Source organism: Cyprinodon variegatus, unplaced genomic scaffold, assembly GCF_000732505.1.
Source record: "Cyprinodon variegatus isolate N-32 unplaced genomic scaffold, C_variegatus-1.0 Scaffold1011, whole genome shotgun sequence".
Classification (NCBI taxonomy): Eukaryota; Metazoa; Chordata; class Actinopteri; order Cyprinodontiformes; family Cyprinodontidae; genus Cyprinodon; species Cyprinodon variegatus.
In genome coordinates this window covers 59,123-70,696 of record NW_015151464.1, presented here as the reverse complement: position 1 = coordinate 70,696, position 11,574 = coordinate 59,123, and the positions used below count along the sequence as shown (strand labels likewise).

Genomic DNA, 11,574 nt, shown 5'->3' with positions numbered 1-11,574 from the left:
GATAGATAGATAGATAGATAGATAGATAGAAATTAAGCTAAACGTGTTTCTTTGTTGTTATAACTCTGTGCTGGTTAGAGCTGCTCCACAGACATGTTTTAATAGATGATAAAAGAAATAAGTATCAAATAGCTGAACTCGGCAGACGGAAGGTCAAGTTCAGGCCATGTAAACCAGCTCGGTAATGGTGGAGGGAAGCTCACTGCTGCCACCTACTGACGGATAAATAGGGTCAGGAGAAATATTTCCAAAGTTTTTATTCTAGTATTTGTTTCAGGTTATAAAAAGGCTTTTCTACAAAAGCTGCATCTTTAGAGACGCATTAAAATTTCTAAATTATAACACAACGTAAAATAAGCATTTAAAACATAGTAACTGTTTTGGTAGCAACATACCTAAATAAATTGTACACAAAAGCATTTTAAAATCTACCTTTTTTTTTTTTTTTTTTTAGAAATGTAAGAACTGTTCCTCACTGAAGGGAATTATTTTTCTGTTGATATCTTTTTTTTAAATGTCATTTTCCCTCTTTTTGTTTGATCCAAACGTCCCCGCTGTTTACAATAATGGCATCAGTTTCTCTTGTCAAACGTCGCCCTCTAGTGGAAAAAAGACCGCATTGCTTAATGTTGTGAATAAACAGTTTATTGCACGGTCAACCTACTGTAAACATCTTTGGACATATTTCCTCTGTTAAATGTGACAAAAGTCTGACTTCTCCTCCAGAAACATCTAAATTATAACAAAAAAAAACAAAACAAACAAACAAAAAAGAGGGAGACCCCATTCAATGAAGGGCTGAGAAATCTGTAAACAATGAGCAAACTATCCTGCATTCAAATTAGTTGCTCATAATCACACATTTGTTTGTAATTTTGTTAATCATCACAGATTTAAATACAGATTAAGCATTAAAAACCTGGACGGTTGGAGAAATGACTTAAAACGTGCAGCAGAGCTGCTATATTAACAGAGTGATGATTGTTTTTTATCCTTTCAATGGAAAATAAAACCATAATAAATCGCTCTAGTTGCAAACAATCCCAAACATCCTTATAATCTTTGCCGTAGTAAAAGGGAAAATAAATTAAAATCAAATAATTTCTGGTTTAAAAAGAAATTAAGCACTAAGACGGTGTGTTTGTGGAAATGTAGGATTAACCAGAAGAGAAACAATGATAAAGCGCCATTTAACTCATCATTTTCCATGCTGCCCTTTGCTGTCTGTCATTCTAGCGGTGCATGTTTTCTCAGACATGTCACTTCAATGACAGCAAAATCATATTGTGTGCCCTTATGCAAAGTTAGTGATCACTTTGCATGAAGCCAAGTTGTGATGCAGCGTTTCTTGCAGAGCAGATCCCCGTCAGCTCTGACACGCTCTCTCAGGAAACAGGAGTGTGCTATGGGATGGCCATGCACCCAGCAGAACCTCGCCATGGCCATGAGGAGGCTCAGCTTCCTATCCTCTTCCCAACGTAATCTTCACTTTCCTTTGCCCCCTAGCAGACTCAGTGGATAGAGTAGCCCATCTGGTGCAGCTTCAGCAGCAGGTTGTGTGTGATGTCGAATGTGGTGAAGCTAATTCCCACCGCAACAGGCCCCTTCACCCAGTTCATGCTCAGGCCTTTGTACAGTCCTCTCCTGACGCCTTCCTGCTTCACGATCTCACGCATGGTCCCCATGATTGTGACGTAGGATGAGCCAATCACGCCCGCTGTCTGCATGCGCCGGCGAACCACGTCGAGTGGGTATGATGCCGACTGCCCAATCAGGCCTGCGCAGGCTCCAAACGCCAGGCGTTCATAAGGGTAAGGCTGACAGCGCTTCGTCTTTTCTACAGGAAGACAGGAAGCAGGCTGGTGATTGGCCACGATCTACACATCTTGCTTAAATCAACCGAAAAACAGAGAAAATATGCATACCTGCGTGGAGCTTTTTGAGCGTCTCATAGGTGAAAAATGTGATCCCTGCATATGGAATAACACCCAAGATGGTGGGGGTGAAACCTTTGTAAAGGGTCTTCACACCTTCCTCCTGGGAGATGCGTACAAAGACATGCATGATGTTACTGTACCTGTGGAAGAAAAAGTGAGAAAAAACATCTTTAGATTCAGTGTGGTATGAAAAATATGCAACTGATGCTGTGACCAGAAGATTGGTTTTAAACAGTGAGGAGGAGAGCTGTATGCCCGTGTCATAAGCTTTTATTCCCAATGTGATAGAGACATTATGATAAACACAGATCCTTTATTTATTATATTGAATAGAATAAAAACACTATTATTTAAATAACAAATTAAACTCATCCTGTTTCCTGTTTACACCAAAGTGCATTTTAAATAGTCAAACCTAACTGATATGTCATAGGAAAATGATGATCTGACCGATTCTTTTTATGTGATATTGCATGTTTACACAATTTGATTAGCTAAAGAGAAAGGCTATAACATGCAACTTGGTTGTGAATATAAATCAAAGTCTAAAAAATGGTTCCAGACTAAAACTTTAAGTTATAATGCAGAACTCCAATTATTTTTATTTAATTCCCACCAATCAGACCAAATACCCCCCTACCCCCCTTATTTCCAGGGATGATAAACAGTGAATTAGTTGATCATTTAAAGTGTGTGCTACGCCCCCTATGCTAGCTGATCCAAACATGGCAGAGCCTTACATTTCTTTGGCGGTGACGGCCATCCTGGCTCGGACCATGTCCAGAGGATAAGTCAGCATGGCGGCGGTGGTACCAGCCAGAGAGCCCGCCAGTAACCGTGGGAAAGGCGGCAGCGCTCTGAAACACCAGCAGTTAAACATTAACACCAGATACCCGTAAAATTAGCCATGTAAGGGGACGCTAAATGTTTATCATTTACTGCAGAGTCATGCTGACATGCCTAAAAAAAATGCATTTTGATGAAAACAAGTAATAAGATGTGAACTTTAAGCCTTTTACTCACTTGCCCTGGAAGCCATAGCGCCCCCCCAGCAGCTTCTTGTACTGTTCATGTGAACAGAACTGGATGGCAGCGTAGGGCATGACCCTCACCATGGTGGCAGAGTTCCCCCTCCACAGACTGACGAATCCATCCTTCATGTAGGTGCAGTAGATAACCCTGAAGGCCTCCTGCAGCAAATCATAGCATCCAGACGGTTAACTGCAAACCATGACTGACAATTCTGCAGTGAATTACAAGGATAGTAAAAGAAACAAGCAAACATGGTGTCACCAAGAGATTTACACAGAAAATAGATAATCTTGGATGCAGGAAAAAAATGTTATTTATGTTTTTAACAAAAAGAGTAAGGGATAATCTGATTGCCCAGATGTTTAAAGTTGTTAAGGAGTTGTAAATAAAATTAAACAGTATCCTTCTTTTCTTCTACCTCTGAAAAATGTGATACCTCGCTTTGTTTTGACATCAAATTCAACTGAATTCATTTAAATCATCTGGCTGGAAAGTTTCAATTACTATAACTACTTAGTCATAATAGTTATATGTAAATGTTTAGAGAGGTATCGGCTGCCTTTAATGAACTTTTAGTGATAATAAACTGATGACAGAGTCCTTAACTAGCAGTGCACTTGGTTCTTCTACAGTCAGCTGCCCAGCTTATCACTGCAGGTACAGATAAAGTGGTTCAAATCTCTGCTCTGCAGATAAGACAGATACAGAAACTCACCTTTGCAGAGAATCTCTTGGAGGACACTGTGAAAACAACAAGAGACCCAATTAACCAGAGCTGAGACTCACAATGCTGCATGTAGGCTAAACATCTACTAAGAGGATTAGTCAGGAACAGCTACAGCATAAACTCTGAAACAGAAACTAAACATTTGTTCAGTTCAACTCTGCAGCCAGGCTGCAAACAAGAGAGCACGTTAGCTCCTCTATATCTGGAGAGAAACCTTAAACCGTGAGCTTGTCTTGCCTTGAAAAATGATCTTGGTGCGATCCAGAGGTGCAATGACTGTTTTGGCCACAGCTCCGGCAAACGCTCCGCACACCAGGGAGTCCACAGGAGTCAGTCTGGGCCTCAGATCCTGTTTGGAGACATTTTCACAGATTAATGACGCCGTGAAACAATCTCATTAAACATCAGAATCAGAAAAAGTTACAATAGAAAATATATTAAAAGTGAAGGAAATTTTATTTTGTTCTTTATGCTGACTAAAAATGTAACCACGTGTATTTACAAAATACACGAGCAAAAAAAAAAAAAAAAAAAAAGGCAACAGCATTCACGTGGATTAGGAAACAAAGAACAAGATATGACGGCCTCACGTTTCTCAGAAAAGGACAGCCAATAAAAACTGACTGATAGCAGAAGTATTTTGGAATGATAAGGAAACACGTTTCTAACTAACAACAGGAAACAAACAAGTTTGGATAGTTTGCATTTTTCATTCCTATATTTCTGTAAACATTCCATAAAACAACACTATTGATTTATTCTATAATTTATTTATGTATTATGTTCTTTTAGTTTCTCCTGTTGTCTTGTCAGCCTAGGAAAACGATATGTAGGCCAAATGGAGACCAGGTGTTTCTCCTGCTTTATAATCAGTTTTATTTTATTAAAGCGACCATACACTGCATCTGGTGTCGGGATCAAAGAGAACACGTCGCAACAATTATGAAGACACAGAGTTAAAGGAGGAAAAAGGGTGCGGTGAATAAGAAACAACAACAGGAGCTTTGAGAACATTTCAACTCCTTTTTTACTTCATATGCTCCAATCAGACAAACTGTGGATGCCAGAGTCCTGCTGAGGATTAGCTGACACCTCGCTTCTATTTACAGCAGCACTACTTTCCTCAGATCGGATGTTTACAACTGCAGAGGCACTGGAAGTCACAATAACACCAACATGAAAGACAGGAGCGTAGAAGCTGCCACAAAGATAATCAGCTTTCATCTTCATTTCTCTATGACATAGTCAACTTTCCTGTTTAATGCTTCAGAGTAAAACTAATTAAGACTTGTGCCAATATCTCCACCTTTGTTTTTTTTGTGAGGAAACAATTCCTGCACACCTTTTAAATGCCATCCACACCCACATGTACTAATGTGTTGGGTCACGTTTTGACATGTTTTTGTTGCAAATTCCTGGTGAGTCAAACAGAGACACGCACAGGACTCACCTTAGATTGGCTGGACGGTGGGAGGGTCAGCACCGTGGTCTGGGCCACAGGCAGGCCGCCCTGGTGGTGGTCGTGAACGCGGTGGGCCATTGGTGCCCCCCCTTCTTAAATCCCTTCAAAGCTTGTCAAAAACGCTGCGCACCTTCAGGTCAGAAATCCAACAGCTGCAGGGAAACAGTCACACATATACAGGTAAACACTTAAAGCTGCTGGAATTAGAAAACATCCTCCTCGCTTTTTGCAGTTCCTCTACAAAACAAGAAGAGTACGTGCCTCCACTCACGCCCCTGTTCCTACATGAATGCTCTGCCTTGTAAACACTCGGCGTGTTGCATTACAGATACAGTCGATATTTGTCAACATAAACCAACATTTTTAAGATAATGCAAAAAGAACTAAAAATCACCCCGACTGTCGGAAAATAAAAGCATACAGTGTCTTAAAAAGGCTCATCTACACATAATAAACATCTGCTCAAAGAAAATAAGATAATAAACCGAGCTTCCTCCTCGTGCAGTGGAACATGTGTGGGTCATGAATGTGAGCATGAAGACTTACAGTGATCGCCTCGCAGCGCTCCGTGTTTATAAACAGCCTGTCGCTCTGCAGCTCCTCTCCTGATTGTTGCTACAAAGCTCGTCACTCTCTCTGTTTTTAAGTTACACGCGCAGCTTGATGTGTCCACACGTCTCCTTCGTCTTGTTTACGTCCCCGATGATGTTCTGCTGCAGATAAGTGTCAATAAAGTGTGATGTTTGTTTTTAAAGGACGTCAGTGTGGTACTGTTCTGCTGGGAGGTGCTCCCTCCACCCCTCCTCTCTCTTACTCTGTGCGCTGAAGATTATTCTGGATCCTCGAGCTCTCAGCAAACTGGGACACGGCGTATTTCACTATTTTGGACTACAATTCCCGAAGATGATAGCGTCACCGAGGTTAAATCTCGCGAGTTTATATGGGACATTGGGTTGCCATGTTTGTTTAACGTAATCAGCTTCCCCCCGTTTCTTTTAGTTAAGCGTGTTTTCGTTGTTATAAGTTATATGGTTTGATTCTAAGCATCGTCTCAGCTTTATTTCAAGGATATTTTAGGTCATTTTCTCCCCCTCACCCCCCCCCTAATCTTATAACTGTTATTTATTTTAACCTGTAATTTTTCCCTCTTATTTATATACCTTTATGTTTTGGCGCAACTGCGTGGGTTTGTCACTGTGTGTTTCAGGGGTCAATCTCTGTCGGTATTTAAATGAGATCAACACGCAATCATGAAAGGATAAAGCAGTTTAAACCAAAGTGCAAAGATTTTTATTTATATATATATTTTTTTTTATTTAATTTTTTTTAAATTCAGTGTGGAGAGTAGAGCACAATCAGTCATAGGTATTTCTTTATTTCAGGGTCCTATTGCATTACTGAGTTGGTGGGGGTTGTCAACCCACTGTTTTTGTATCATAAAACAGTCAAAAATTTGCCTTTGACATAATTAACATGCATTAACATGTGTGAGATAAATTTAGATGAAGTATTTTGTTCAACGTCTTAGTTGTTCAAACTGCTGCTTGTAAAATGTGTTTAGTAGTGTTTGTTGTTCCCAAACATTTCGCTGATAAACCCAGATGAACATTTATCCTCCTTTTACACATATAAAGCCTTAAATGGCCAAGCTCCATCTGATATCAGAGACCTGATTGTTCCTTATGTTCCTAACAGAGCACTTCACTCTCACTCTACAGGTTTACAAGTGGTTCCTAGTATTTCTAAAAGTAGAATGGGAGGCAGATCTTTTAGTTATCAGGCTCCTCTCCTGTGGAACCAACTACCAGCTTTAAGTCTGTGAGGCAGACACCCTGTCTACTTTTAAGGTTAGGCTTAAAACTTTCCTTTTTGATAAAGCTTATAGTTAGAGTGGCTCAGGTTATCCTGAGCTATCTCTATAGTTATGCTGCTATAGGTTTAGACTGCTGGAGGACATAGGGACCCCTTTTCATCATTCTGCTTGATTCTATCACTATTCTCCCATTCTTCAGTATTGGTTAGTTAAATCTCTTAATGCTCTCTACTTTTTCGCATCATAGTAGCTTCATCTGGTCTGTTCCTGTTTGACTGTGACTCCATCATGGAGAGAAATATCAGCTGTGCTGCTGCCATCAACACCTTGGTTTATAGATGTTGGAGCTTGGCCTATTTTTCAGTGTAGTCCTGTTTCTCTGACTGTGTCTAACTGAATGCTCTCGCTTTCATCCTCTGATATGGGAGCTCGGAGCTCGTCTGCCTGGCTGTGTGTTTCCAGGACGGGGCCGCCTGTGGATCTGCTTGACAGTTGCCTTCTGTATCTCTGCTTCTGTCTCCTTGAACCTCAGTCGGCCTCAGCAGATGGCCGCTCACACTGAGCCTGGTTCTGCTGGAGGTTTCTTCCTGTTAAAAGGAGTTTTCCTCTGCTCTGTCGCTACAAGCATGCTTGGTGTGACGGATTGCTTTTGGGTCAATGAGTTGATGCACTCAGCTGGTTTTCCTTATCTGTCTGAATACCCTCTGTAAAGTGCCTTTAGATTAAATGCGTTGTGAATTGGTGCTATATAAATAAACTCAACTGAAAATTGAAATTGAATTTATTGTGCATTTCACAACTTAATGTTATCTTTGATATTTGAATCATGTATCATATAAATAAATTAATATTACATTTGTTTATTTCATGGTACATTTATTTATTTTAGTCACATTTATGTCTTTCATGACATATTTTGGCTCTCTGTATACCGCAGGAAACACAATGGTTGTTAAAACCTTCTTGTGTCCCTCCACCTGTTGTCTCATCACCCCTACCCCCCCAGTTTGGGAACCCCTGGGATCAACTTAAAATCAACAGTAGCTGATTAATTTGTAAGCGACCATATCAGTAATCAGTAGATGATGGTAATCACTTTAAGCCTACACTCAAGATAGTGACTCACTTTTAGAATAGAATAGTAATACATTACTGAAAACAATGAAACACACGCTTCATAAATAAACAAGGCATACGAATCTAAAATAGCTAACAATAAAGAAAAATCAAACCTAATTGATGTTTTCTATGTTATTATCATTAGTAGTAAGATTAGTTTTAAACTAACGGAAAGAAAATAAAGTGAATGAGTCAATTTGCTAGGTTGAAGCCATCTGTTGCCTTCTGCTAAATGAGAACATGTAATAGAAATAAGAATTTTACAAAATAAGGTTTCTTTTTGAATTAAATAATTTATAATGGTTTGACTATTTTATAGTTATTAATCCCCACACACAAACAGTAGCCATTTACAAATCAAACATCTTGAAAAAATACGTAACCTTTAGACATTATTTTTCTTTGCCTGTAGGATCTGCAAAACCTGCACACCGAGAACATCATAAAGAGTTTCATAACGAACTGATTCTCAGTCAGTAAATGCACTAATGTGATTGGAAAGGACCGCTTGGAGGCAATATTTAATAAAATGCAATATTTTAGGCATTGTTGAATCAGAGGTGCTCACTCTATGTCAAGTAAAAGCACAAATACCTGTGTAAAAAAACAACTCTGTTCTATGTTTTACTTTGGAACAACAGTAAAATTAAATTTTTGCCCTAAATAATGCAAAATAACTTAAAAAAAAACTCTTCTTAAAAAGAACAGTTCTATGCACAGAAATTGATTAATTTTCCTCTTTTATTGACATGCTAGTGGAAAGAACATATAAAATACTAGTTTTGTTGTAAATCACAACGTAAGTCCCGAGTGAACAGCTTAATCCTTTTAGAGCTTCACTATTTACAACATTAAAGTTGCAGATAGCATCCAAATTGAAATATAATTTGTGAATATATGTGAATTTGTAATCTATTAAAGGGGGGATGAGTTGGGAATATCTTGTGTCTCAGGAACTCATCAATCAGGCCCCTGCTTAAAACCTTCTATGACTCTGTGGTGGCATCAGCCCTCCTCTACGCTGTCGTCTGCTGGACCCCAGGAAGCGCAGAGCAGGAAAGAAAGAGACTGAAAAAGCTGGTGAGAAAGGCTGCTTCTGTCCTAGGCTGCACTCTGGACAGGAGGAAGTGGCTGAGAGGAGGGTATTGTGTACAAGCTTACATCCACCATGGACAACACTTTTCACCCTCTGCACCAGACTGTAGAGGAGCTGAGCAGCTCCTTTACTGAAAGACTTTGTATGTTTGTTAAAAGGAGCGCTACCGCAGGTCATTTATTCCTGCTGCAACCAGACTATATAATGCAACAGAAGGATATATGTATAATGGTCAATTACTATTTAATACCCTGTGCAATAACTTGTTTCTTTATATTTGATACCCAGTGCAATAGCTATATATATAAATATCCATCTTTATAAATACCCATGTAAATACCATGTGCGATATAATCCTGCTATTAAATAAATAAATAAAAAAGTTGTTGTATGTGGACATACTGTTTATACTGTCTATATCCCATGCACCTTTTTCTTCCTTTAGACCTCTTCTTCTTCTTTTTTTTTTTATTTTTTCTGCTGTTGTGATGAGTACATTTCCCCACTGTAAGATCACTAAAGTAAATCAATCAGTCAGTCCTCTGCCAAGTTTCCCAGTCCTTGTCCTGTTTATCCATGTTGCCATCAGTGTTTTTCTATAAACAAACTGCTGTATTCTTGAATTTACCTCTAGTTTATTGTAGCTGTAACGTCATAATGTATCATTATCAATAGGTTTATATAGTTGTAAGAAAGTACCAAAAATATTTTTCTTATTTTTTCTTACTCAAATAAAGTACAGATACCGGAAAAAGCTGCTTTAAAAAGTGAATAAATGTAAATATTTATAAATATCTCTGTGTGGGTTAAAACTATACCCTCCAGTAATGTATTAGGCCAATGGGGTGGATTTTCATTATAGATCTAACTGATTAAAAGCCTGAAGATCGAGGATAGTACATCCTTGTTTCCCACATAAACGCTTGATTAGAAAAAAAACAAAAACAAGTTTATCCTAAACTATTCTAGATTTCTTTGGCTGGATGAAGCCGCTTCCGCCACGAGCTGCTCCGCTTGGCCCAACCTGGCAACCCGCGGCTCTGGCCGTAGCGCTGAAAAACTTGTTGTTGTCTGGTGAAAATGGCGTCAAACGTAGAGGCCCCGGAACGCTGGTATCTCGCCCTCCTTGGCTTTGCGGAACACTTCAGAACCTCCAGTCCACCTAAAATACGACTCTGCGTTCACTGTCTACAGGCTGTGTTTCAGTTCAAGCCTCCGCAAAGGATTGAGGCCCGGACGCATCTCCAGCTGGGCTCGGTTCTGTACCATCACACCAAGAACAGCGAGCTGGCCCGCAGCCACCTAGAGAAAGCGGTGAGGGGCGTTCGGTCTAGGAAAGAGCGGGGATGCGGCAGAGAAGCGGGCGGGGTGTAGGCCGCGGGCAGTGAAAACAACAAACGGCGGAAGCATTTAAAAAGCCGTTCATTCAGGAAGGTTACATTATTAAAGAGGTTCAAATAAAGTGTTTATTTTTTTTTGGTGAGAGACTTGAAGATGTTTTATATCCGGTTCAGCCTCTTTAAGGATTTGCTCTATATAAACTGCTTTTGAAATGTTCAGGTCTAAAATGTTAGCTAAACACACTTTGTCTGCTTTTGCAGTGGTTTATATCTCAACAACTTCCTCAATTCGAAGATGTCAAATTTGAAGCTGCGAGTATTTTATCGGAGCTCTTTTGCCAACAGGTAAGACAAATAACGACTTAATAACCTGATAACATGGTACATTAATGAGAGGGTCAGATGAAATTTTTACTTTCCAGGTTTTAACCAGCTCTTGTTTGAATGCGTTTAATGATTTTTGATGGTACATAGAGGGATTTTAAAATGTTAACTGCTTATATTTGTAATATATTTCCAGAATCTGGTGGACTCTGCTAAGCCCCTGCTTCGTAAAGCTATCCAGATTTCCCAGCAGACTCCATACTGGCACTGCAGGCTGCTGTTTCAGTTAGCGGTAGGTTTTCTGACTGCAGATGAATTGATTCCAGATTTTTGTCACTAATTTTCAGTCAGCAATTCTTTGCTTTTCCTTAACTTGGTGATCCTGTTCTGATTTGAAGTGTAGATGAAAGCAAAACATTGATTGTAGTGTTAATTCATGTATCCTTTTTAACTTAAAGTCATAGGGAAGTCATATTTAAATGTCAAATCATTCTGGCTTAAACATGTATATAAATGTACTCCTTATCAGGCTATATTGTACCAAAATTTAGAAAATTTCTATTTAAAAAAAAATATTTTTTTTTTAATGTTCTGCAGGCCAGTTAGTTATACATCAGCCTGATCACCTAAATTCATCCAATCATATATCAACGGTCATCTGTCAATCAAATTTTTTCAGTCATAGCATATCTTGATTCATATGTCACAGCTAATATACGCAACG

At 39.2% G+C, this 11,574-nt stretch overlaps 2 protein-coding genes across 2 annotated transcripts in view; one reads left to right on the top strand and one right to left on the bottom strand.

Moving 5' to 3' along the window:
- Positions 1-777: 777 nt before the first annotated feature.
- slc25a42 (solute carrier family 25 member 42) lies at positions 778-6,074 on the bottom strand. The gene is made up of 8 exons (XM_015399422.1): positions 5,705-6,074; positions 5,147-5,310; positions 3,934-4,045; positions 3,685-3,710; positions 2,961-3,127; positions 2,678-2,794; positions 1,926-2,077; positions 778-1,837 (listed from the first exon to the last, which is right to left on the bottom strand). The coding sequence occupies exons 2-8, from the start codon at positions 5,234-5,236 to the stop codon at positions 1,512-1,514; spliced, it is 990 nt and encodes a 329-aa protein (XP_015254908.1). The 5' UTR covers positions 5,237-5,310; positions 5,705-6,074; the 3' UTR covers positions 778-1,511.
- Positions 6,075-10,224: 4,150 nt separating this feature from the next.
- The window catches only part of mau2 (MAU2 sister chromatid cohesion factor), a 16,971-nt gene continuing 15,621 nt past the window's right edge, over positions 10,225-11,574 (top strand). The window contains exons 1-3 of the mRNA XM_015399423.1: positions 10,225-10,500; positions 10,788-10,871; positions 11,047-11,142. Coding sequence (XP_015254909.1) covers positions 10,267-10,500; positions 10,788-10,871; positions 11,047-11,142 — 414 coding nt within the window. The 5' untranslated portion in view covers positions 10,225-10,266. The remainder of the gene's footprint in view (positions 10,501-10,787; positions 10,872-11,046; positions 11,143-11,574) is intronic.

What these genes read in the sequence shown, in the direction of transcription:
- slc25a42 (XM_015399422.1), bottom strand. Translation starts at nt 5,236, where the DNA reads ATGGCCCACCGCGTTCACGACCACCACCAGGGCGGCCTGCCTGTGGCC. An exon ending in CCAAGAGATTCTCTGCAAAG is followed by an intron (nt 3,128 to 3,684) that starts GTGAGTTTCTGT and finishes GATTTGCTGCAG; the next exon opens with GAGGCCTTCAGGGTTATCTA. An exon ending in GCCGTCACCGCCAAAGAAAT is followed by an intron (nt 2,078 to 2,677) that starts GTAAGGCTCTGC and finishes TTTCTTCCACAG; the next exon opens with GTACAGTAACATCATGCATG.